The 26,238-nt window shown below is 43.2% G+C and overlaps 1 protein-coding gene and 1 long non-coding RNA gene across 3 annotated transcripts in view; one reads left to right on the top strand and one right to left on the bottom strand.

The window, feature by feature from the left end:
- Positions 1-5,239, bottom strand: part of LOC140477186 (protein FAM149A-like) — a 118,243-nt gene extending 113,004 nt beyond the window's left edge. For both annotated transcript variants that reach the window (XM_072570647.1, XM_072570638.1), the window contains exon 1: positions 4,713-5,239. In XM_072570647.1, coding sequence (XP_072426748.1) covers positions 4,713-5,239 — 527 coding nt within the window. The remainder of the gene's footprint in view (positions 1-4,712) is intronic.
- A 380-nt stretch (positions 5,240-5,619) lies between these two features.
- Positions 5,620-17,849, top strand: LOC140477216 (uncharacterized). The gene is made up of 2 exons (XR_011960674.1): positions 5,620-5,731; positions 16,434-17,849. It is a non-coding gene; the product is annotated as an uncharacterized lncRNA (long non-coding RNA).
- The last annotated feature ends 8,389 nt before the right edge of the window (positions 17,850-26,238 follow it).

Consider the following 26,238-nt stretch of genomic DNA (forward strand, 5'->3'; position numbering starts at 1 on the left):
TAAAGAACCTCAGGGAAAAATAACTTAACAACAGTACAGGGTATTCCCATCACTTTACTCAGCTGTTCATGAAAAAAATGGCCAAGAACATAAAGGCATGCATGAGGCAATGCTTCTGTCTTTCTATTGCGACAGTGAGCTCCCAGAAACTGACAAGCGCTCCTACAATTGTAGAAGCTGTCCGGGACCTTGTTTAATGCTGAGATTTCATACACTGTATTTATGTGATGGTAAGTCCTTCTCAGTTTAATCTTTGCATTCTGCAAATTACATTTGTTTAAATAGGAGACTCATTAAAATTACAGATTTAAACAAATTCTCCGGTAGAACATAGCGTTAGATCAGTATGGCTTCCCTTCTTGAAGGTAAAATCGATTATCCCAATAATCAATTACCCGAACGAAATAGTGCCCGCCCATCTTGTTCAGGTAATCGAGGCACCACCGTATTAATAATCTCTTTTTTAAATCCATTCACAGGGTGAGGGCGTTATTCGCTAAGTCAGCATTTATTACCCAACCCTAATTGCCGAGAGCTGTTGACAACAACCTGGGTCTGGAGTCACATGTAGGTCAGACCAGCTAAGGACGGCAGTTTCCTTCCCTAAAAGGATATTAGTGAATCAGAAGGATTTTTTCCAATAATTGAGAATGGATTCACGGTCATCATGAGACTCTTATTTCCAGATGTTTAGTGGATTCAAATTCCACCATATGTCTTGGCAGGATTTGAACCCAAGAACCCAGACCATTACTTGCATCTCTGAATTAACAGTCCAGTGATAATACCACTGGGCCATTACCTCCCCTAGATCTAGATTTGGTGTACAGCACAATCCCAAAAACTACAGAACACAAAAAAAACTTAGAAGCACTGTGAAGGGGTGAATCAGTTTCAGTTATTTAAGTTTTTCAGTTTGAAGTGCTGTTAGTAAAAAGCAAACGGGGAAATGCTGAAGAATCATTGATGTACAGAAACAGGATAATTGATGGGAAGACAAAAAAGCAAGAGGGCATGGTCAGAAATGCAGGGCGTTATTGATAAGGTATAGGAGACAGCCAGGCCACACAATCAGCAAAGATCAAGAAAAAGGTTTTGAGGCGACACAGTGGTTAGCATTACTGCCTCACAGCACCAGGGACCCTGGTCTGATTCCAGCCCTGAGCAACTGGCTGTGGAGTTTGCACATTCTCCCTGTGTCCAAGTAAGTTTCCTCTGGGTGCTGCAGTTTCCTCCCAGCACTCCAAAGATGTGCAGGTTAGCTGGATTGGCCACGTTATCCTAAGATCATGACCCCTACCTTCAGATTCCCCAGCCAGGGAAGGCATCTTCCCTGCATCTAGTCTGTCCAGACCTGTTAGAATGTTATACATTCTAATCAAAACCCCCTTTAATCCTTTTAAACCCTACTGAACACAGGCCCAGTTAAACCAATCTCTCCTCATATGACAGCCTTGCCAAGCCCCGTATCATCTGAGTGAACATCCACTGCGCTCCCTCTATGGCCAGTGCATCCACCCTTTGTCAGGGAAATCAAAACTGCACACAACACTCCAGGTGCAATCTTACCAAGGGCCTATATAACTAGTAAGACATCCCTGCTTCAGAACTAAAATCATTTTGCACTGAAGCCCAATATGCCACTTGCCTTCCTAACTGGTCTACAAGAATATACAGATCCCTCTGTATATCCACACTTCCCAACGTATCAACATTTAAATAATATTCTTCTTTCACTGTTTCACACCAAAGTGTAAAACTTCACAGTTATCCACATTATACTGCATCTGCGATGTTTTCTAACATGCAACATGCCTAGGTTGTCCTGAAGCCTCCTTGCATCATCATCATCACAATCCCACTTAGTCTAGGATCATGAACAAACTTGGAAATATTGTATTTGGTTTCCTCAGGCTGAGTTATGTATATCATGGATAGCTGAGGACCAGCACTGACTCCATTATACCACTCGTCAAAGGGTCATACAGAGATGTACAGCACGGAAACAGTTCCTTCAGTCCAACTCGTCCATGCTGACTAAATATCCTAACCTAATTTAGTCCCATTTGCCAACACTTGGCCCATATCTCTTGACCCCTCATTCATATACCCATCCAGATGCTATTTAAATGCTGTAATTGTACTATCCTCCACCACTTCCTCTGGCAGCTTATTCCATACATGCACCACATTCTGCATGAAAACGTTGCTCCTTAGGTCCCTTTTATATCTTTCCCCTCTCAGTCTGAACCTACGTTCTCTAGTTCTGGACTGCTCCAACCCAGGGAAACAAACTTTGTCTATTTATCCTATCCATGCCCCTCAGGATTTTATAAACCTCCATAAAGGTCACCCCTCACCCTCCAACGCTCCAGGGAAAATAGCCCTAACCTATTCAACTTCTCCCTATTGCTTAAATCCTCCAATCCTGGCAACATCCTTGTAAATCTTTTCTGAACCCTTTCAAATTTCACAACATCTTTCCAATAGGAAGGAGACCAGAATTGCACGCAATATTCCAACAGTGGCCTAGCCAATGTCCTGTACAGCCACGACATGACCTCCCAACTCCTACACTTAATGCTCTGACCAATAAAGGAAAGCACACCAAATGCCTTCTTCACTATCCAAATACCAGTGATTCTACTTTCAAGGAATTATGAACGTGCAACATGCCTGGGTCTCGCTGTTCAGCAACACTCCCCTGGATGTTCCTATTAAGGCCTGCTTTGATTTACTTTTCCAAAATACAACACCTTGCATTTATCTAAATTAAATTCCATTTTGCCATTCCTCAGCCCTTTAGCCCATCTGGTTAAAATCCCATTGTACTCAGAGGTAACCCTCTTCACTGTCCATTACACCTCCAATTTTGGTGTCATCTGCAAACTTACTAACTATACTTCTTATGCTCACATCCAAATCATTTATATAAATGACTCAGCACCGATCCTTGGGGCACACCACTGGTCACAGGCCTCCAGTCAGAAAAGCAACCCTCCACCAACTCCCTCTGTCTTCCATCTTCGAGTCAGTTCTGTATCCAAGTGGCTAGTTCTCCCTGTGTTCCAAGAGATCTAATCTTGTTAACCAGTGTTCCCCAAGGAACCTTGTCAAATGCCTTACTGAAGTTCATATAGAGCACGTCCATTGCTGTCTTCATCAATCCTCTTTGCTTTTTCTTCAACAAACTCAATCAAGTTCATGAGGCATGATTTCCCACGCACAAAACCATGTTGACGATCCCTAATCAGCCCTTGCCTTTCCAAATACATCTACATCCTGTCCCTCAGGATTCCCTATAACAACTTGCCCACTACTGACACCAGGCTCAGTAGTCTATAGCTCCCTAGCTTTTCCTTATCCCCTTTCTTAAATAGTGGAACCACATTAGCCAACCTCCAGTCTTCCAGCACCTCACCTGTGACTATCAATGATACAAATATCTCAACAAGGGGCCCATCAATTCCCTAGCTTCCCACAGAGCTCTAGGGTACACCTGATCAGATCCTGGGGATTTTGCCTTTCAAGACATCCAGCAACTCCTCCTCTGCAATATGGACATTGTTCACCATCTATTTTCCCACATTCTTTATCTTCCATGTCACTCTCTATGTTAAGATGGAAGGAAAATACTCATTTAGTATCTCCCTATCTCCTGCAGCCCCACACATTGGCTGGGTGCCTTGCTGATCTTTGAGGGGCACTATTCTCTCCCTAGTCACCCTTTTGTTTTAAATGTATTTATTAAAACCCTTTGGATTCTCCTTAACTCTTTGCCAAAGCTATCTCATGTCCCCTTTTTGCCCTCCTGACTTCCCACTGAAGTATACTTCTACTGCCTTTATACTCTAAGGATTCACTTGATTTCTCCTGATTATACCTGACACACGCCTCCTTCATTTTCTAAACCTAAATTTCTCTAGTCACCCAGCATTCTTTATGCCACTAGGAAAAAATTATTCCTACTGTGTTTCTGGTTTGTCAACCAATTCATAAACCATGGTAGTATATTTACCCCAATATGCGCCACCCTCTTATGCGAGTTCTTAACAAAAATCTTGATAAAATCAAAATGCACCACATCCACTGGTTTCTCTTATCAGTGAAATAAATCCTAAAGGGGGTGCAGAGGGAGAAACACCTGGATTTGTACACGTACAAAGCATTAATGGTTACAGGACAGATTAAGGATGTAGTTAGTGAGGCACATGGGATTCTTTTTTTTAAAGAGAATATAAAATCAAGGTGGTGATGGTGAACCTTCAGTTAAAAAAAAAATCTAGCCACGCTGGAATACCGTGCCCAATGCGAGGCATTAAAAACTTTGGGGATCTCACAGAAACCTGTGAAATTCTGTCAGGACTCGACAGGGTCGACGGAGGAAAGGTCCGGAGGGAGTCCAGAACCATGAGCTCCAGTTGAAGGTCCCATGGTAAACTATAAAAGGATTGAGAGGAGGAGAAATTTCTTCACTCAGAGTTGGGTGAGCTTGTGGCGTCAACTACCACAGACAGCTGTCAAAGCTAAACGACTTCAAGGCGGCGTCTTGGAGCTGAAGGGATCATTGGATGTGGGGAAACAAGTGGGAACAGGTCATGAAATTTGGAGCGTCTGCAAAGCAGGCTTCTTCAAAGTAAATCTACATTTTAAAAATGAAAAGCTAACAAAACAAAATCTCCCTCCCCCCCATCAGAATGCAATCTCCTTACTTTCCATTGCTACTTTCTATTGAATCAGTATCTGTGAGCCCTTCCTCGCCGATGTTGGGCAATGTGATGGGATGTTGCTTGTTCGACAGTTTCCACGTAACGCTCTCCTCAACCGATGCCGAAGACCTTCCCGGGCCAGAAACGATGCTGTTGTTTGATCCGGTCTGAGCTGGCACGGGTTTTACTGCACTTAAAGCGGCCAGGTTGGAGGACGGAAGTGGCCGGGCTGCTATCTGATTTGCACTCCCTGTACTCAGCCCGGCGGATTTGGGCACAGTGGCCGAGGCTGGAAGAGAGGAGGTGCTGCTGTTTTTGACGGTGGCAGGGCTGCCTGGAGCAGAGCCACTTGCAGAAAGTCCAGAGGCTTTCCCGGAGACACTGAACAAGGAAGAAGTGAGAGGCGTTGCTTTAGCTGAAGATACTGATGGTCCACTGTTGGAGGAACCCGCTGGCGGGACAACGGGAGAGGCGGAAGTCTTGAAAATGTTTGCAAATATGGTTCCCAGGTCCAGCACTGCAAGCTTCATTTTTTTTTTGTTAAAGTCAATTAAAGCACACCAGCTTCTTCAGCCGCAGGACTCCAAGCAACAGTAACTACAGGCAGTTAAGAAATTTGATACGATCTGACTTCCCCATTAAGAAGAAAATAAGTTTTTCTTTAGAAATCGGTCTTGCAGATATTCTCCCAGGCTATCCATTTCTCTCCCATTAATTGCAGCCGTTGCCGATATGACACACTATGTGATTGAAGAAACCAGAGTCTTGTTTGTCAGCTTGCCTATTGGTCTGCTGTTATATTGCTGACGAAGAAATAACTGCAACTCCGCAGTTTGCTCGGCTGCTTGTATAGTAATAATTCTCTTCGGAGGACAAGAACAAAAGATTGCTATCAAAAACAAGAGTTGGCTGGCCAGCAGACTTGTCAGGTGACAGCAGCAAAACAGGTTGCTACGCAAAACAAAACCCTTACTGCTGGTTGGTCCGTTACCAATGATTGAAGGGTGGTTCTTACTTAACATGTAAGGAAACAGCTTTCTCCATTCTGAAACTATGAAGGTTTGATGTAGGCATTGAATGCATGTTCCAGTGTTGACTTCTCATTGCACTGACCTTTTAAATCCTCTCTTGGAAGCTGTACTCACAAGGCAGGAACCCCATGAACATCTGTGCAGCTTGCTGGATTGTGGCCTCTCCAGTGGGTTGAGTTCAGGGAAGGGGTGGGGCCGCTGAAGAGCTGCAATCGGGCAGTTGGAATGGGCTCTGGGTTGCATTAACTGGATTACACCTGTGAGGTCATAGAGATGTACAACATGGAAACAGACCCTTCAGTCTAACCTGTCCATGCCGAACAGATATCCCAACCCAATCTAGTCCTACCTGCCAGCACCTGGCCCATATCCCTCCAAGACCTTCCTATTCATATACCCATCCAAATGCCTCTTAAATGTTGCAATTGTATCAGCATCCACCACATCCTCTGGCAGTACATTCCATACACTTACCACCCTCTGTGTGAAAAAGTTGCCCCTTGGGTTTCTTTTATATCTTTCTCCTCTCACCCTAAACCTATGCCCTCTAGTTCTGGACACCCCACCCCAGGGAAAAGACTTTGCCTATTTATCCTATCCATGCCCCTCATAATTTTGTAAACCTCTATAAGGTCATCCCTCAGCCTCCAATGCTCCAGAGAAAACAGCCCCAGCCTGTTCAACCTCTCCCTATAGCTCAAATCCTCCAACCCTGGTAACATCCTTGTAAATCTTTTCTGAACCCTTTCAAGTTTTACAACATCTTTCCGATAGGAAGGAGTCCAGAATTGCATGCAATATTCCAACAGTGGCCTAACCAATGTCCTGTACAGCCGCAACATGACCTCCCAACTCCTGTACTCAATACTCTGACCAATAAAGGAAAGCAACCCAAACACCTTCTTCACTATCCTATCTACCTGCGAGTCCACTTTCAAGGAGCTATGAACCTGCACTCCAAGGTCTCTTTGTTCAGCAACACTCCCTAGGACCTTACCATTGAGTGTATAAGTCCTACTAAGATTTGCTTTCCCAAAATGCAGCACCTCACATTTATCGGAATTAAACTCCATCTGCCACTTCAGCCCATTGGCCCATCTGGTCCAGATCCTGTTTAATCTGAGGTAATCCTCTTTGCTGTCTACTACACCTCCAATATTGGTGTCATCTGCAAACTTACTAACTGTACCTCTTATGCTTCCATCCAAATCATTTATATAAATGACAAAAAGTAGAGGACCCAGCACCGATCCTTGTGGCACTCCACTGGTCACAGGCCTCCAGTCTGAAAAGCCACCCTCCACCACCACCACCCTCTGTCTTCTACCTTTGAGCCAGTTCTGTATCCAAATAGCTAGTTCTCCCTGTATTCCATGAGATCTAACCTTGCTAATCAGTCTCCCTTGGGGAACCTTGTTGGAAGGAAGAGTCAATAGAATTCTGTGAAACAGAAACCACGCTGTGGAGGGTTGTTTGCCACCCCCACCTGTCCCCAACCATTCTGTCCTCAATCCAATATTAAATTATTCCCTTTCCTTTAGAATGTGATTTGACAATTGGGAGATATAACCTCACTATTTCTCAAATGAATAACCATAACAAACATTCACTCATTTTATGTAATAAGAAAATAAATGCAGTAATTAACAATTTTACACTTTTATCGTCTAGCAACAGCTTCACTGTGATAACTGGGCTTGAAATAGAACACAGTGGAGGTTTACAGTGTGACCTTTAGCTGAGGGAACTGAACTAAAGAACTGCTCATCTTTCAGAGTATTTCATTTCAGACAGGGATACTATCACCTACAAAGAAAAGGCACAATGGAAGATGAGATGGATGAATAGCAACTGGAATAATTTGCTTTCTTTAATTATGGAGTCTTCATTTAGCAGTTTGACTGTAAGCGAATCAAGCTGCTTTTAGCTTAGCACCTTAGAGTCAATCTCTATCATAAAAAGTACATTAAAAGTGTCTAATTTTGATGAAATTATTAATTACTTCTGTTGAGGACCATGTGATTGGATTGATAGCAGACTTTTCAGAATCAGTGGAAGAGGATGTACTGGCAGGGATTACATAGGATTACAGAAGCACCAACCAGCCCCCAGTCCTGTAACATTTTTCTCGTCTTCTACTCGGCAGCCAAGACAATTGCCTGACTCAGGAAGTAGTCCCATTTATATAAGCAAATTGGATGTCATGTTGGGTATAGGGTTCCAAAAATATTTTAGTAGTAGAAGTTGCTGGAGAAATTCAGCAGGTCTGGCAGCATCTGTGAAGAGAAAACAAAGTTAACCTTTCAAGTCCAGTGACACTTCTTCTGAACTTGGGCTAGCTGTAGATAAACGCATTAAATCAGAGTCTCCCAACCTCCTATTTAAATTGTCGACTTGTACATTATCCAGTCTCCAAACCTGCAAGTGCTTCCTATTTTGATATTTTTGGCATTTTACCTGACCACATGCCATCTGTGTTTGAGTTTTAAAATTCACCCGAATCAATCTGAGTAACAACTAATCCTAAAGAAAAGTTTGTAACAGCTCAGGTAGTTTGTGAATCAGCATTACCAACCCAAGGACTATTAAGAAGTGCTGGCCTTACCAGCAATGTTTATATCAGTGAACTTTTTTTTAAAAAAGACATTAATGCTACAATTATCATGTTCCCTTAGATTGTTTAATCTAAAAATCCATTTGGTAAATGATTGTACTAGAGTCAATCTTGTTTTTAAATTGTTCAAAAGATGTGAATTGTAGTTGGGCCAGTATTTGTTTCCATCCATAATTGTCAATGAGAAAGTATTGGTGAGCTGCCTCTTTGAACCACTGTAGTTCTTGTTGTTATGACCCATTTAGGAAAGTGTGCTGCTTCTTAAATTCCACTAATTTTTGTGCCATGGATGGTATAAAAGTCAAATATTTAATCAAAGTACAGGAACAATCCAATTTACCTGTCTGATCAGGTTAACAGGAAATAGAGAGTGCATTCCTATATTTAACAAGAACAGTTATTTATTACAAGTAAGTAAATTCTAAGCATAAGTGAATATCTATGAACTAGGAACATATGACTCTACTAGATAAAACTCGAGCCCCTATTAAAATTCCTACAAAGACACACACACACACATACAAAATTGGTGTTATTAGTGGAGGAAATAACTGGGGAAGCACAATTCACTAGCTCCAGTTCAAGGCTTAGATAAGGTGATTCCTTTCCTTCCCAAGACTTCCTGTTCTTCCAAGTCCTTCCTGGAAAATTCTCAGTTCTTTGCCAAAGACACACGATTAACAAACTAATTGTTCTGTTTCATATCACTGGTTAGAGGCAACAGCATTTAACAAATGGTGGGAGAGAATAACAACTGTCCCAGGCTTGAGTTACTTTGCTCCAGAGTGATATAGACTGCTTCTTTCAGTCTTAACAAAATGCTACTACTGTATCTCTAACACACACGAGCTGCCCAGGAACCAATTAGAGATTTATTGTCAAGCTGGTGACCTCTCATATCCACATCTGATCACAACAACACAAATCAATCAGCCAACTTTGCCAGCTGAATTACACACCCAGTGCCTTGCACCTATCTCAATTCTCCCACTGCTTGCATTAGCAGCAGTGTAAACACAACTCCCAATGAGTTCCCAAGACTTTGTTTCAAAATTGCAGCAATTCTTTCCACTGTCTAATTTTAAATTGATCCTTTTTCCATTTGACCACCATCAAAAATATGGAGAAAAAAATGTAGTCTTTACAATGTAGACCCACAAATCTGGTAGGGAGGAATTTACAGGATTTTGTTCCAGTGACTCTCAGTGCCAGTGTCCTGGGTTCAATTCCACCCTTGGGCAACTGCGCGGAGTTTGCACATTCGCCATATATCTGCGTGGATTTCCTCCAGGTGCTCCAGTTCCTCCCACAGTCCAAAGATGTGCAGGTTAGTTGGATTGGCCATGCTAAATTGCCCTGTAGTGTCCAGGATGTGCAGGTTAGGTGAATCAGCCATGGAAAATGTAGGAGTACAGGAATGGGGTGGATCTGGGTGGGAAGCTCTTTGGAGGGTCAGTGTGGACCCAGTGGGCCGAATGGCCTGCTTCTACACCATAGGGATTCTATGATTCTATGTCAAAGATGGAGTAGCAATCTATTTCCAATTCAGGATGGTGAGTGACTTGGAGAAAAACTTGCACATGGTGGCATTATCATATATATGCTGTCCTTATCCTTCTAGTGGCATTATCATATATATGCTGTCCTTATCCTTCTATACAGTAATGGACATGGGTTTTGAAGGTGCTGTCTAAGGATATTTGGTGAATCTTTGCAATGTATCTTGTAGATAGTACACATTACTGATATTGAGTGTTAGTGGTGGGAGGAGTGTATTTTGTGAATGTGATGTCAATCAAACTGGGTTGCTTTGTCCTGGCTGGTATCAATCACCTTGAATGTTGTTAGATCTGCACCCATCCAGGAAAGTGGAGGTATTCTAATATGCTCCTGATTTGTGACTTGTAGAGGACAAGCTTTAGGAAGGTAGGAGATGAGTTACTCACTATAGGATCCCTGATCTCTGGCCTATTCTGTAGCCATAGTATTTATAAATGTGAGGTGCTGCATTTTGGGAAAGCAAATCTAAGCAGAACTTATACACACTTAATGGTAAGGTCCAAGGGAGTATTGCTGAACAAAGAGACCTTGGAGTGCTCCTTGAAAGTGGAGTCGCAGATAGATAGAATAGTATTAAGTATGCTTTTCAGAGTATTGAGTACAGCAGTTGGGAGGTTATGTTGCGGCTGTACAGGACATTGGTTAGGCCACTGTTGGAATATTGCATGTAATTCTGATCTCCTTCCTATTGGAAAGATGTTGTGAAACTTGAAAGGGTTCAGAAAAGATTTACAAGGATATTGCCAGGGTTGAAGGATTTGAGCTATATGGAGAAGTTGAAACGGGTAGGGCTGTTTTCCCTGGAGCATCGGAGACTGAGGGGTGACCTTATAGAGGTTTATAAAATTATGAGGGGCATGGATAGAACAAATAGAAAAAGTCTTTTCCCTGGGGTGGGGGAGTCCAGAACTAGAGGACATAGGTTTAGGGTAAGGGGGAAAGATATAAAAGAGACCTAAGGGGCAACTTTTAAACACAGAGAGTGGTATGAATTTGGAATGAGCTGCCAGAGGAAGTGGTGGAGGCTAGTACAATTGCAACATAGAAAAGGCATCTGGTTGGCTATATGAATAAGAAAGGTTTGGAGGGATATGGGCAAGGTGCTGGCAGGTGGGACTAGATTGGGTTGGGATATCTGGTTGGTATGGACGAGTTGGACCAAAGGGTCTGTTTCCATGCTGTACATCTCTATGACTCTATATGTCTTGTCTTTACATGGTTGTATTCAAAGAGTTAAACATAGCATACCTCCTAAGTTGAGGCTCTCATACTGCAGTAGTCATGTCCCTCTTGATTCAGGAGTTCTGGCTTCAAATTCCACCTCCTCCAGAGGGATGTCATAACATCTCCGAAAAATATTACACCTCCTAACTCAACTACTCAATATATTTATTTTTATCGTATTTTGAAAACATGTAAGTATTTTTATGTGGACTCAAGTGCCTACCACTTCCCATCATCTGCAAACCATTCTAGGCATCACATAGAAGATGAACTGATGATTAACTGGTTTATTTTCAAAGCAGAATGGAAAGGACTCCAGTACTGAAAAACGCTGATAGGTGTAGGGAATGCTGGATGACGAGAGAAATTGAGGCTCTGATCAGGAAAAGGAGGAGGTATATGTCAGGTATGTCTAGCTAGGATTGAGTGAATCCTCAAGGGGTACACAGGCATTAGGAGTATACTCAAAAGGAAATCAAGAGGGCTAAGTGGAACATGAGGACTTTGGCAAATAGAGTTAAGGAGAATCCAAAGAGATTCTACAAATACATTAAGGATAAATGAGTAACTAGGGAGGGGATAGGACTCCTCAAAGATCAATAAGGCTGTCTATTTGTGGAACTGCAGGAGATGAGTAAGATACTAAAGGAGTATTTCACGTCAGTATTTACTATGGAGAAGAACATAGAAGCTAGGGAATTTGATGAAGTAAGTAGTGATATCTTGAATGTGTCCATATTACAGAGGAAGAGGTGCTGGACATTTTAAAATGCATAAAGGTAGATAATTCCCATCAGAACTTTGTGGGAAGCTAGGGAAGTGATTGGTAGTCACGGGTGAGGTGCAGGAAGACTGGAGAGTGGCTGATATGGTGTCATTATTTAAGAAAGGTGATAAGGAAAAGCCAGGGAACTACAGGCCAGTGAGCCTAACGTCAGTAGTGGATAAGTTGTTGGAGGGCATTCTAAGGGACAGGATTAACATATATTTGAAAAGGCAAGGACTGATCAGGGATGGTCAGCAGGGCTTTGTGCATGGGAAATCGTGTCTCACTAACTTGACTGAGTTTTGCGAAGGAGTGACAAAGAAGATTGACGAAGGCAGGGTCTATATGTACTTCAGCAAGGCGTTTGGCAAGGTTCCTCATAGTAGACTGGTTAGCAAGGTTAGATCTCATGGACTTCAAGGAGAGCCAGTCATTTGGCTCAAAAGTAGGAAAAAAAGGGTCGTGGTACAGGGTTACTCTTTAGACCTGTCACCAGCAGTGTGCCACAAGGATTCGTGCTGGGTCCACTGCTTTTCATCAATTATATAAATGATTTGGGTGTGAACATAGGAGGTATAGTTAGTAAGTTTGCAGATGACACCGAAATTGGAGGGGTAGTGGACAGTGAAGAAGGTTACCTCAGAGTACAAATGAACCTTGATCAGAAGGGCCGATTGGCCAAAGAATAGCAGATGGAATTTAATGTAGATAAATGTGAGGTGTTGCATTTTGGAAAGGCAAATCAAGGCAGGACATACCCACTTAATGGTAGGCTCCTGGGCAATGTTGCGGAATAAAGAGATCTTGGATGAACGTCCATTGTTCCTTGAAGGCAAAGGTATGCTTGCCTTTATTTGTCAGTGCATTGAGTACAGGAGTTAGGATGTCATGTTGCAGTTATACAGGACATTGTTTAGACCACTTTTGGAATATTGCATGCAGTTCTGGTCTCCCTACTATAGGAAAGATGTTGTTAAACTTGAATGGGTTCTGAAAAGATCTAAAAAGATGTTGCAGGGCTTGCAGAGTTTGAGCTGTAGAGAGAGGCTGAAGAGGCTAGGGCTTTTTCCCTGGAGCATTGGAGGATGAGAGGTGACCTCACAGAGGTTTATAAAATCATCAGGGGCATGAATGGGGTAAATAGACAAGGTCTTTTCTCTCAGGTGGGGGAATCCAAAGCTAGAGAGCATTGGTTTAAGGTGAGAGGGCAAAGACATAAGGGACCTATAAGGCAATTCTTTTCACTCAGGATGGTGCATGTATGGAACGAGCTGCCAGAGAAAGTAGTGGAGGCTGATACAATTACAACATTTAAAAGGCATCTGGATGGGTACATAAATAGGAAGAATTTAGAAGGATATGGACCAAATGCAGGCAAATGGGACTAGATTACTTTAGGATATCTGGGCATCACTGACTAGTTAGTGTTGTGAAAGTATAGAGGTATACTCTACCTTTAAGAGAGTTGAATGACTTAGCAAGCACACAGAGTACTGGAGAATTTACAGTGTAACATTTGGTCGAGCAGCAAGCAGTACCTGGGTTGTTATGAGTCAAAAACAAATCAGTTTAAATTTTGCCTCAAGATACTAAACTCCAATCAAGTTTGAATTTGGTATTTTGACAATATTAAAACCAATGAAATGATCCAATGCTTTACATAGAACATAGAACATTACAGCGCAGTACAGGCCCTTTGGCCCTCAATGTTGCACCGACCCGTCATACCAATCTGAAGCCCATCTAACCTACATTATTCCATGTATGTCCATATGCTTGTCCAATGATGACTTAAATGTACTTAAAGTTGGTGAATCTACTATCGTTGCAGGCAAAGCATTCCATACCTCTGAGTAAAGAAACTACCTTTGACATCTGTCCTATATCTATCACCCCTCAATTTAAAGCTATGCCCCCTCATGCTCGCCGTCACCATTCTTGGAAAAAGGCTCTCCCTGTCCACCCTATCTAACCCTCTGATTATCTTCGGTGTTTCTATTAAGTCACCTCTCAACCTTCTTCTCTCTAATGAAAACAGCCTCAAGGCCCTCAGCTTTTCCTCGTAAGACCTTCCCTCCATACCAGCCAACATCCTAGTAAATCTCCTCTGCACCCTTTCCAAAGCTTCCATATCCTTCTTATAATGCAGCGACCAGAACTGTACACAATACTCCAAGTACACTTTGGGGGTGTAAGACCAGGAAAAATTGAACAGTTGGGGGAGAACTGCTAAGCCACCAACATATGCACACTGCCCAGAGAATAGCTCACTTAAAGGTACCTTTATCTATCATTGACTTGTGAAACAGAAGTCCTAAGAAGAAGTAAAGAAGACAGAGGAAGATACAAAGACAAGATTCGACAGCTGGCTGGTTTTGAAATTTGCATTTTTCTGTAAATCTTAATCGGGGATTTATCGGACCAGTATTGTTGAGGGGAAGATAAAAGATAGGTTTAGGTAAATAAGTTATAAATAGTTGTTAGTTAATTATTCTGTTAGACTTTAAAAAATAAAGTTGTTAATTTTTAAATAGTGACTTTTGGGATAGTTCTGTGACTCTCGAATTTGCACAGATGACAGCATGGGATAAATCTTTTCTGCTTGCTGAGTTAAATTAGCCGGGGAGGGTGGGGGAGGGCCTACCCCATGTTATAACATTGGACCAAAGGGCCTGTTTCTGTGCTGTAGACTCTATGACTCTTGTGATATTTTAGTCGTGCCACCATCCTTGAGCCAGAAATCCTGGGTTCAAGTCTCATCTAATTCTAGACAGGGTTATGAGAAAAGATAAAGCAGAAAGCAGTCAACAAACTCATGATAACTCATTGAAGTTCTGAGCTTGTAATTTCTAGTTTTGCCTGGCACTTGTTATAAATAAATATCTGCGAGAAGTTGACAGTATCATTGATATTTTAAAAGGTTTATCGCCCAATTAGAAGAAAAAAACACTTTTGCTATCAACTCCCATATAATGGCCCAACTATAGAATAGACTACTAGCCCTGACAATTGTAACAGCAGGCAGTAAGGACAGCTGAAAAGAAGATATTTAAAACGGTTTACTATTATATCTCTCCAAGTCCATCAAGGAAATGTGTTTAAGTTGCTGCCCAGTTTCATGGGGACAAGCCATCTGAAATAGAAAGATTTATGTTGTGTACGCTTGGATTGCTATAGCATCTGAGTGAAGGAATTAAATCTAAGGCTAACTCTGTAACCACAATTTAAACCGAAAGAAAAATGATGTCACAGCAGCAAGCACATCCTAATGGCCTAAATAAATGAATATTTACACCCAGCAGTATTGCTTTTTGCTTTAGATATGATCTGATAGCAACACAATGTCATTAGGTTACAAAGCGTTTGTTTTTATGCATGTAAGGGCTTGTTACATCAAGTAGTGCACACAAGATCTGTCACTGAGTTTGACGTTTAAAGGAGGCTTTCTTTAAAGGAGATTTTGGAAGTTCTAACTTTCTACATGTTGTTTGTTTCATTGAGTTGCAAGTTTGTAATTATTTGTTATTTGTTCCTTATGATTACTTTCACATAAAGGGGTGTAAAGTTGCATTAATTTAGGACAGGTTATGATGTTGTGGTTTTAACAGGCAGAAGTTCTTGTTCTTACAGGGCACTGGGGAAAGAGCAGAGAAACTGGGAGTAATTTGATAACCATTTCAATTGACTGCTTTCTGTGCTCTAAGATTCCACAAATACCTGATTACAGATTACAGATATAGTCAGTAGTCTAATTATTTAGCCATCAGTTTTGTTTTTCTCACATTTTTATTGTTTTAGAATATATGTATAGGCCAACAAAATAATCAAATAAATAAACGCAAGCAATATTTGTGGGTCACAATCAAAGCTCAGGACCTTTAGCAACCTCAGTAAACTGCTCAGTAAATGTCACTTTGTATTTTCTGTTTAATTACAGTCATTCGTTTTATCTCACATTCTGACCCATTTCAATTTTCTCTCCAATTCTAATGTCAGTGGCAATCCTTTCATCACAAATACATGCATAGAAGATTTTTCAAAAAATAATTACGAGAAATTATCTAAGGGATCATTTTTCTAACTTCTGTCAGTGGTTGTGATGATCTTTGGCCCAGACACATTAGATGTGGGAAAATCAGTAATTTCTTTATAAAGTGGATTGTGTAATTAATTTCTATTCATTCGTGCAAAGTGGATAATGGCGGCTCGGCCAGCATTTAATGCACATACCTCATTGCCCCTAAGAAAGTGGTGGTGAGTTGCCTTCTTTGTTCACTATGTCCTTGGGATTTAGGAGCACCAACTGTGCAGTTAGAAGGGAGATCCTGGAATTTGTCCCACGGCATTGAAGGAATAATAACATAGTTCCAAGTCAGAATGGGGAGTTGCTTTCAGGGCAACTTGGCTATATTTGTCTTTTGGGATAGTACAGACTGTATGTTTAGAAGATGCTATCAGAGGTGATTTGCTGAAATGCATTTTGTATACAGTACACACGACTCACACTGTACCATCTTCCTTTGTGCTAGGTCTGACTTCAGTAGACAGCGAGGCTACCTCAAAATCAAGGGCACTCACTCTCACCCACTTCTTTTACCCATTTTTGGATCAAGCCTGCAATGAAGTCAGGAGACAAGTGGCTCTGGTAGAATCCAAACTGACAGTCAATGAGCAGATTATTAGTTTGCAAGACTCCTTGACAGCACCATTGATAGCCCCTTCCTTCACTTTACTGATTAAGTAAAGTAGATTGATAGACTGTTTAGATTAGATTAACTACAGTGTGGAAACAGGCCCTTCGGCCCAACAAGTCCACCACCAGCCCTCCGAAGAGTAACCCACCTCCCTCTGACCAATGCATCTAACACTATGGGCAATTTAGTATGGCCAATTCACCTAACCTGCACATCTTTGGACTGTGGGAGGAAACTGGAGCACCCGGAGAAAACCCACGCAGACACGGGGAGAATGTGCAAACTCCATCCGAGGCTGGAATTGAACCTGGGACCATGGTACTGTGAGGCAGTAGTGCTAACAACTGAGCCACCGTGCCACCCCACGACTGTATTTGGCCAAGTTGGATTTCTTCTGCTTTCAGAATCTATTTGGTTAATTTTCCACATTATCAGATGGATGCCAGTGTTTTACTCTTCTGGAACAGATTAGCTAGTAGCATGGCATATTCTGGAGTAGAAGTCTTCAGTCTACCACAGGAACGTTGCCAGGACCGACAGCCTTTGTTGCATCCAATCCCTCCAGTTATTCCCTCATATCACGTGGAGTGAATCAAATTGGTTGAAGAGTGTGATATTGGAGGAGGCCAAAATGAATCATTTTTAAGATTGTTTGAAAAAGATTTTTAAGAGACTGCGTAAATCGTAAAGGGATCAACTGTACTCTTCTTGGATAACAGGACATAGTAATTCGTATGGGAGTCTGTTGGCGGAAGAAATGCTCGATGTCTAGCTGCGTGTCGAACTAATCCATATGTCCTAGTGACCCTTGTAGCAACAGGAGCTAACTTAAGAACATAAGCTGTATGGCAGAATTATAGACAATAAAGAAGCAGCACCTGGAGAAAAATGAGAAGGCATATTCACAAGGAGTTTGCAATGATTGGCCCCAATCAAGAACCTCATAGTCAATGAGGCCCACCTGGTTCCAATCAGGAAAGCCTTGGCTGACCAATAGAAGCAGGAGATTAGAATGTCCTCAGTTGAGGACTGACTCCGAACTGGCTGGCCACATCCCGTGTGTTGCTGAACTGACCTTACGTTGGCTGACATCAAGTGGCACTGCTGGTTTTATTCCTTTTCCTTGAGAAAACGAGAAAAATATATATAGGTAACCAGGGGATTAGAATCTCCTCAATTCAGAGGACTGACTCTGAGCTGGCCACCCACAGTCAGTGTGAACTGTAAATAAAGGATGACTTGATGATGGGACCCCGCCTCTGTGCAGTTATTTCAGTGGCAACAGGAGAAAGCAGAATAAAAGCAAATTACTGCGGATGCTGGAATCTGAAACCAAAAGAGAAAATGCTGGAAAATCTCAGCAGGTCTGGCAGCATCTGTAAGAAGAGAAAAGAGCTGACGTTTTGAGTCTAACTGACCCTTTGTCAAGGCTACAAAAAGGGAGAAATAGGGAGGTATTTATACTAGGCTGAGAGAAGGTGAGTCATGGCTCCAGAAGCAAAGGTAGCAATAAAGAGGTGATAATGACAGTGCATAGAGAGATTATAGGGAGATTAGGAGCTGGAAATGACCAAGGCTGAAACCAGTGCTATGTGACAAAATACGTGGGGGACGGGGGGGGGGAATGGGTGAAGCAGAGGCAAAATGGAAAACAGGGGAGAAGGGAAGCAAAGGGGGAAGAGGAGAGGAAAGAAGTGATGAGAGAGTGGGGAGCAAGAGAAAGAGAGACAATCAAGAAATAAGAGGTACAGAACAGTGAAAATAAATAAATAAATAAATTAAAATTATGGAGCAGAATGAAAACAGAGGGGTCGAGATGGGATAATCATCTGAAGTTGTTGAATTCAATGTTGAGACCGGCAGGCTGTAAGGTGCCTAGTCGGAAGATGAGATGCTGTTCCTCCAGTTTGTGTTGAGCTTCACTGGAACATTGCAGCAGGCCAAGGACAGACATGTGGGCATGGGAGCAGGATTGTGTGTTGAAGTGGCAAGCCACGGGAAGGTCCTGGACCTGATTGCGTACAGACCGAAGGTGCTCAGCAAAGCGATCACCCAGTCGGTGTTCTGTCTCTCCAATGTAGAGGAGACCACATTGGAAGCAACGAATGTAACAGACCAAATTGAAAGAGGTACAAGTGAAACGCTTCTTAATCTGAAATTAGTGTTTGGGGCCTTGAATGGTGAACATGGAAGAGGTAAAGGGGTAGGTGTTGCACTTTCTGCAATTGCATGGGATGGTGCCGTGTGTGATGGGAGAGGTGTTAGGTGTGATGGAGGAGTGGACTAGGTTGTCCCGGGGTGAACGATCTCTGAGGAATGCAGACAGGGAGAGGGAAGGGAAGATGTGTTTAGTGATGGCGTCATGTTGGAGTTGGCGAAAATGGTGGAGGATTATTCTTTGCACGTGAAGGCTGGTGGGGTGAAAGGTGAGAACAAGAGGGACACTATCCTTGCTCTGGGAGGGAAGGGAAGGGGTGAGGGTCATGGCACGGGAGATGGGCCGCATGCTGTCGAGAGCCCTGTCAACAACTGTAGGTGGGTAGCCATGGTTGGAGAAGAAGGAGCACACATTAAGAGCACCACTTTGGAAAGTGGCCTCATCGGAACAAATGCAGCAGAGGCGAAGGAGATGAGAGAAAGGGATAGAGTCCTTACAGGACGTGGGGTGAGAAGAGCTGTAGTCCAGATAGCTATGGGAGTCAGTGGGCTTGTAATGGATATTAGTGGATAGACTATTGCCGGAAATGGAGACAGAAAGGTCAAGGAAAGGAAGGCAAGATGGACCAGGTGAAGTTAATGGAGGGATGGAAACTGGAAGCGAAGTTTATGAATTTTTCCAGGTCAGGACGAGAGCATGAAGCCACACCGAAATAGTCATCGATGTTACAATAAAGCAGTTGTGAGAGGGGACCCAGGTAGGCCTGGAACAAGAAATATTCCACATACCCCATGAAAAGGCTGGCATAGCTAGGACCCATGCGGGTACCCATTGCTACACCTTTGATTTGGAGAAAATGGGATGAGTTGAAGGAGAAGTTGTTAATAGAGAGAACAAGTTCAGCCAGGTGGAGGAGAGTGGTGGTGGATGGAGATTGTTCGGGCTTCTTTTTGAGAAAGAAGCGAAAAGCTTTCAAGCCGTCTTGGTGTGGATGGAGGTGTAAAGAGATTGCACATCCATGGTGATTAGAAGGTGGTTAGGGCCTACGAATTGAAAGCTGTCAATGTGTCGCAGAGCACCAGAGGAATCCCAAATGTGGGTGGGGAGGGAGTGAACAGAGGGGTAAGGATGGAGTCAAGGTAGGAGGAAATAAGTTCAGTGGGGCAGGAGCATGCTGACACAATGGGCCTGCTGGGACAGTCCTTCTTGTGGATTTTGGGGAGTAGGTAGAAACGGACTGTCCAGGTTTGGGAGACTAAGGTTGGAAGCTGTGGGGGGGAGGTATCCAGAGGAAATGCGGTCTGTCATGGTGTTGGAGACAATGGCTTGATGCTCAGTGGTGTGGTCATGCTCCAGAGGGAGGTAAGAGGAGGAATCTGAGAGTTGGCGCTCAGCCTCTGTGAGGTAGAGATCAGTACGCCAGACGACAACAGCACCGCCTTTGTCAGCAGGTTTGATGACTAGGTTAGGGAGAAAGCAGAACATGCCTGAAGAACATTCTCTTGTAACTGTCATCTTGGAGTTGGGGTAAACATCTCTGGCATCATGCCTCTATTTGGGAAGCCTGAATCATTTGACCCTGCTGTCAAAGACTTGGTCAGTATGTGGAAAGAATGTGATATTTTTTCCAGGGAAAAGACATTGGGGCAGACAAAAAATAACAAGTAATCCCGACTGCGTGTGGACTTGCAACATTTTTGATTAAAAGGGGCTTAACTTTCCCAGATGCATCAGACAGTAAGACCTTACAAGAATTAATAGAGTTGGCTAAGGAATATTATGACCCCAAATCTCCTCTAATTCTGAGATACTATTGGTTTTATTCAACTGTTAGAGAGTGGGGGAAATCTGTATTGGGATTTTTGACAAGGTTATGACAACTGGCATGTGATTTTGGGTTAACCTTGAATGAGATGCTGGAGGGATGTTTAGTACATGGGAGCAATGACATAACCATGCAGAAGCACCTACTAGCTGAAGCCCAACTGGACTTCAAGCAAGCACTACAGCTGGCCATGTCAATAGAAAATGCAACAAGTGGAACATGGGAATTACAAGGGCATCCTAATAGAAGTGGACACCCTCACCTGTTCAAGTGAGCTTGGGAAATACCACTTGAGTATAGTCAATTGCAGAGCCTCACTTAAAGCATGTTCAGATCAGAGGGACCTGGGGCCAAGCCACGGCAGAACCCCACAATAAAGCCGATCCTCGGCCATGTGGCTAAAACGTTCTTCAGGATCTGGGCTGGCAAGTCATTGTAATTGCTGCTGGAATGCAAACTTGAGACAGTAAAGGAGTCCTAAAAGCCTGACATGAGTAGGAAAACTCATAGGGCCGGTACCCAGGAGAGTGCAGACCTTGGAACATTTCCCCTACATGTGGGTTAGAATATTTAAATTGCATAGTGACACCTAAATCAGAGTCAATTAAAATTGGGCTCTGGTGAAATGGTCACCCAGTTCCCATGGAGGTCGATACCAGCTGTATCTGTGGTTGCAGAATCTGTCTTTTACAAGATTCACTCAGGGTTCCAACCTTTAAGCTTGCGCAAGACCTCAGCCAGACTGAGAACATACACTGGGGAATCATTGCAGATTAAGGGTACGACTTCAACTCCACTCTCCTATGAGAAGCAGCTGGTGCAGTAGTACTGATAGCAGTAAAAGAGTTGGGCCCAAGCCTGCTGCAGGGGAATTAGTTGAGAAAGATTTACCTAGATTGGTTCAACAATTTTGCATTGGAAGCTGGCTGCCTCAGTGAAAAACAGGAGTATTTCAGGAAGCACAAAGGGACCAAAGTCACGTTATGTGTTAACCAGGACACAATTTGGGCTAAGGGGAGAATGCGGGTAAGTGGAGTTGAAATGCCCATCAGCCATGATTGAATGACAGAGTGGACTCGATGGGCTGAATAGCCTTACTTCCACTCCTATGTCTTATGGTCTTAATTCTGGGATTTTGCAAGGCCTGCCTGGTGCCATTTGCCTTGCAAGCAAAGGTAGAGGCAGAAATCAGGAGGTGGGAGAGTGAAGGAATCATCAAACCAGTGCAGTTTGCAAATTCTCCCCATGTCTGCGTGGGTTTCCTCCAGGTGCTCTAGTTTCCTCCCACAGAATGGCAGCACCAGTTGTACTGATTGTGAGACCTGATGGCTCAGTCCACCTTTTTGAGGATTTTAAGCAACCGGCAAACCACTTCTCGCAGCTGAACTGACCCCTTGCGTAGAGGATTGTACAGAAATTTGGCAGGAGGACTAGCCCTTGATGAAGCTGGACATGAGGCACACCCACCTGCAATTATAACTAGATGAAGAGTCCCAGGAGTACACTACCTTTAATACCCATAAAGGTTTATGTCAATATACAAGACTGCCATTTGGGGTATCATCAGCTCACACCCTTTTCCAGTGGACCATGGAAAACATTTTAAAAGGGCTACCCCAGGTTGTCATTTATCTGGATGACAAACTAATAATGAGGAAGACCAATGAAGAACACTTGTGAGAACTTGGACATCATGCTTAAATGTTTCTCACAGCAGGGTGTATGGTTTAGTAGGGAAAAATGTGTGTTCCAAGCACCTCAAGTGACCTACTTGCACTGACAATCACCTGATGAAGGAGCGTCGCTCTGAAAGTGAGTGTGCTTCCAATTAAACCTATTGGACTATAACCTGGTGTTGTGTGATTTTTAACTTTGTACACCCCAGTTCAACACCGGCATCTCCAAATAATACTTGCATTGGAGTCAACAAAACTGGGTTACACCTCTTGGAAGAGAAACTGAGGGTGATCAAAGGAGCACCAGCTTCCACATCTATACTAGAGCTCAGATCTTTCCTTGGGTTAGTGAATTATCGTGCAAAGTTCATACATAACCTAGCCTCCATCTTTATTTATTGAAATAAAGGTCAGGCTTGGAAATGGCTGAGTAGTCAAGAAGTAGCCCTAAAGGAAATGAACAGCAACTATTGCCCTCTCAGGTGTTGGACCACTATGATCTGAAGCAAGAAGTAATGCTGACACGCAATGCCTCCCCATATGGTATCAGGGTAGTGTTGGCTCACTGGTGGCTCAGTGGAAAGAAACGCCCAATAGCGTATGCTTCGTGGACTTTGGCTGATGCCAAATGCAAATATGCCCAAATAGAGCAGGAAGGCATGGTGGCTCAGTGGTTGGTACTGCAGCCTCACAATGCCAGGGACCTGGGTTAGATTCCAGCCTCGAGTGACTGTCTGTGTGGAGTTTGCACATTCTCCCCGTGTCTGCGTGGGTTTCCTCTTGGTGCTCTGGTTTCCTCCCACAGTCCAAAGATGTGCAGGTTCAGTGAATTGGCCATGCTAAATTGTCATAGTGTTCATGCAGGTTAGGTGCATTAGTCAGGGGTAAATGTGTCTGGCTGGGATACTCTTTGGAGGGGTGGTGTGGACTTGTTGGGCTGAAAGGCAGTTTTCCACACTGTAGGAATTCTAATTCGAAGATTTGGTGGTCAGCTTTGGTGTGAGGAAGTTCCACCAGTACCTTTATGGATGGGAATTCATCATAGTAACAGATCACAAACTCCTGTCAGGGCAACTGAAGGAAGACAAGACAGTGCCTCCCATAACTTCAGTGCTGGGTTCTTATTCCCACTGTGTACGAATACAGGCTGGAACACTGTCCAGGAATTTGAGTGGCTAATGCAGATGCCTTGAACCACCTCCCACTGGCAGATACTCCATCGATGGTGCCTCCCATGAAAGAGTCCATTTTAGTTTGAAAATTTCTGGACACACTCTTCCAGTCACCACTAACAATGTACAACTGTGAGCACAAAGATCTGGTCCTAGCCAAGCATAAACAGCTGCTGGTAATGGGGGAAACAGAAGGGCCATTGCAACCAGGATTGAAACCTTTTTGGACCCAGCAATACCAAATCACCATTGAGTACAGCATGTTACTGTGGAGAGGAGTAAAGGTCTTGAGTAAAGGTCACTGCCAGATACTGGCCAAACTCCACCAAAGGTCATCTCGGGGTTTCCAAGATGAAGATGCTGGCAAGAAACTGCCTGGTGGCCAGGATTGGATGCTGACATTGCTGCGTTGGTGGGACAGTGCCCAGAGTGCTGACAAGGACAAAATTTGCCATCAGCAGTTCCCCCTCTTTTGTGAGAATAGCCAGGAAAACCCTGGACTCCATTTCATGTCGACTATGCTGGCCTTTTTGTGGACTCAATGTTCCTGGTCATAATGGATGCCCAAAAAAGTGATTGGACTTGCATAAAGTTCATTCAGTAAATTCAGGGATGACGATTGTGAAGCTGCGAGCAATACACAGACACCCAGATGTATTGGTCACTGACAATGGGATGTCATTTTATACCAGGGAATTTGAATATTTCCTGAAGTCCAATGGAATTCGGCACATAAGGACAGGTCCATACCATCCATTGTTCAATAGTCTAGTGGAAAGAGGGGTCTACCTGATAATCCCAGATCTCGGATCGTGGCAGAGGAGCAGGTGAAGGGGTGGGGGTTGGTCAAACAGCAGCAGGAACGCTAATGCCGACCAAATGCTGCCTCTAAATGAGACGGATAATTTAATTCAGTGGATGAAGTTTGGTGCCAGATCCAAGGGAATGGCCTGTATGGATAAGGCGAGGTTGACACAAGATCAGGTCCCATAACTTACAAAGTTCAGATAGGCGATAAAGTCCTGAACAAACATGTGGATCACCTGAAATCTGTTACCTTGCAAACAGGGCCGGAGCAAAACATATTTGGCCTCTCAGAACAGCCAGGAAGCCTATCAGAAATCATAGGTTCTCCCCTTCCATCTAGTGTCGAGGAACCCTCAGAGTCTGAAATGGATTACTAAGATGAGTGGCAGAGCAATGTGTGCAGAGGATGATGAAACATTTGCAGAGGAACATAGATACTTTAAGTGAGTAAGCAAAGGTCTAGCAGATGGAATACAATGTAAATAAATGTGAAGTTATCCATTTTGTTTGGAATTCAAGTAAAAAGGATTATTACTTGAATGGTAAAAAGTCGCAGCGTGCTGCTGTGCAGAGGGACTTGGGTGTCCTTGTGGATGAATCGCAGAGAGTTGGTCTGCAGGTAATTAGGACGATAAATGGAATTTTGTCCTTCATTGCTAAAGTGATTGAGTTTAAAAGCAGGAAGGTCATGTTGCAGCTATATAGGGTGCTGGTGAGACCACACCTGGAGTACTGAGTGCAGTTTTGGTCTCCTTTCTTGAGAAAGGATGTATTGGCACTAGAAGAGGTGCAGATGAGGTTCACAAGTTTGGTTCTGGAATTGAGGAGGTTGGCTTATGAGGAGAGACTGAGTAGACAGGGATTATATTCAATGGAATTTAGAATCAGAGGAACCGAACCTAAGGTGAAAACACTGCAGGAGAAGCAACAAGCAAAATACCAGGACTACAACCCTGGTCTTAGCTGGGAAGGGATGTAGTGATTGAAACTAGGTGAACCTCAACTATGAAGATCTTGATTGGGGTTGTAAACCTGGGCCAATCAGGAATGTCTTGACAGACAAATAAAAACCCTTCCCTGGTAGTGGGGGTGATTAGGGTGAAGTGCTCTTGCTGCTGCGGCAGCAGTTTGATTCACCGACAGAGAGTGCGAGTTTTCCTCTTCCTGTATAACCAGGAGATTAGAATCTCCTCAGTTGAGGAGTGACTCCCAGCTGGCTGACTACAGTCAGTGTTGCTGTGCACTCGTAAATAAAGGGTGACTTGGTGACAGACCTGACCCTTGTGCAGTTATTTCAGTGGACAATATTCTTTTCAAAGCAAATAACCTATTTGGCTAACTCTACAAATGAGTGTCAAACAATCACAGTCTTAATTTACTGACTAACTTCAGTGTACAAAGCTTTAGTCCTCACCATTCTTCTGTATGGCACCAAGTCATAAGTCCTATATCACCTCCACAGCAATCTGAGGATTCGCCAGCAGGACTGTATCACAAACAGTGAAGTCCAAAAAGGGATAGGTTACATTGTCCAGATGGACAATCACTTGCCCAAGCTTGTATTGTACAGAGACTGTCCCTGATAAACAGAACAGAGGAGCTCCATATGAACATTTCAAGGAGTCCCTGACAAATATCCCTCACTGCGTCTCACATCAACCATCATGTATGTAAAAACGTATAACCAGGAGATTAGATTCTCCTCAGTTGAGGACTGACCACAACCAGTTTACTGTGCACTAGTAAATAAAGGGTGACTTGATCAGGGGTCCAGCCTCTGTGCAGTTATTTCAGAGTTGTGTGCGTCTGTGAACCAATTTAAAGAGAACAGAAATAAAAGCAGATAGTTCTGGATAAACGCATCAGATCTGGCACATTTGAGGAATGAGAACGAGAGATATTATATTGAGTCTGATATGATCCTTCATTAGATTAGGTTAGATTCCCTACAGTGTGGAAACAGGCCCTTTGGCCCAAACAGTCCACACCGACCCTCCGAAGA

The sequence above is a fragment of the Chiloscyllium punctatum genome, chromosome 1 (assembly GCF_047496795.1).
Source record: "Chiloscyllium punctatum isolate Juve2018m chromosome 1, sChiPun1.3, whole genome shotgun sequence".
NCBI classification, from domain to species: domain Eukaryota; kingdom Metazoa; phylum Chordata; class Chondrichthyes; order Orectolobiformes; family Hemiscylliidae; genus Chiloscyllium; species Chiloscyllium punctatum.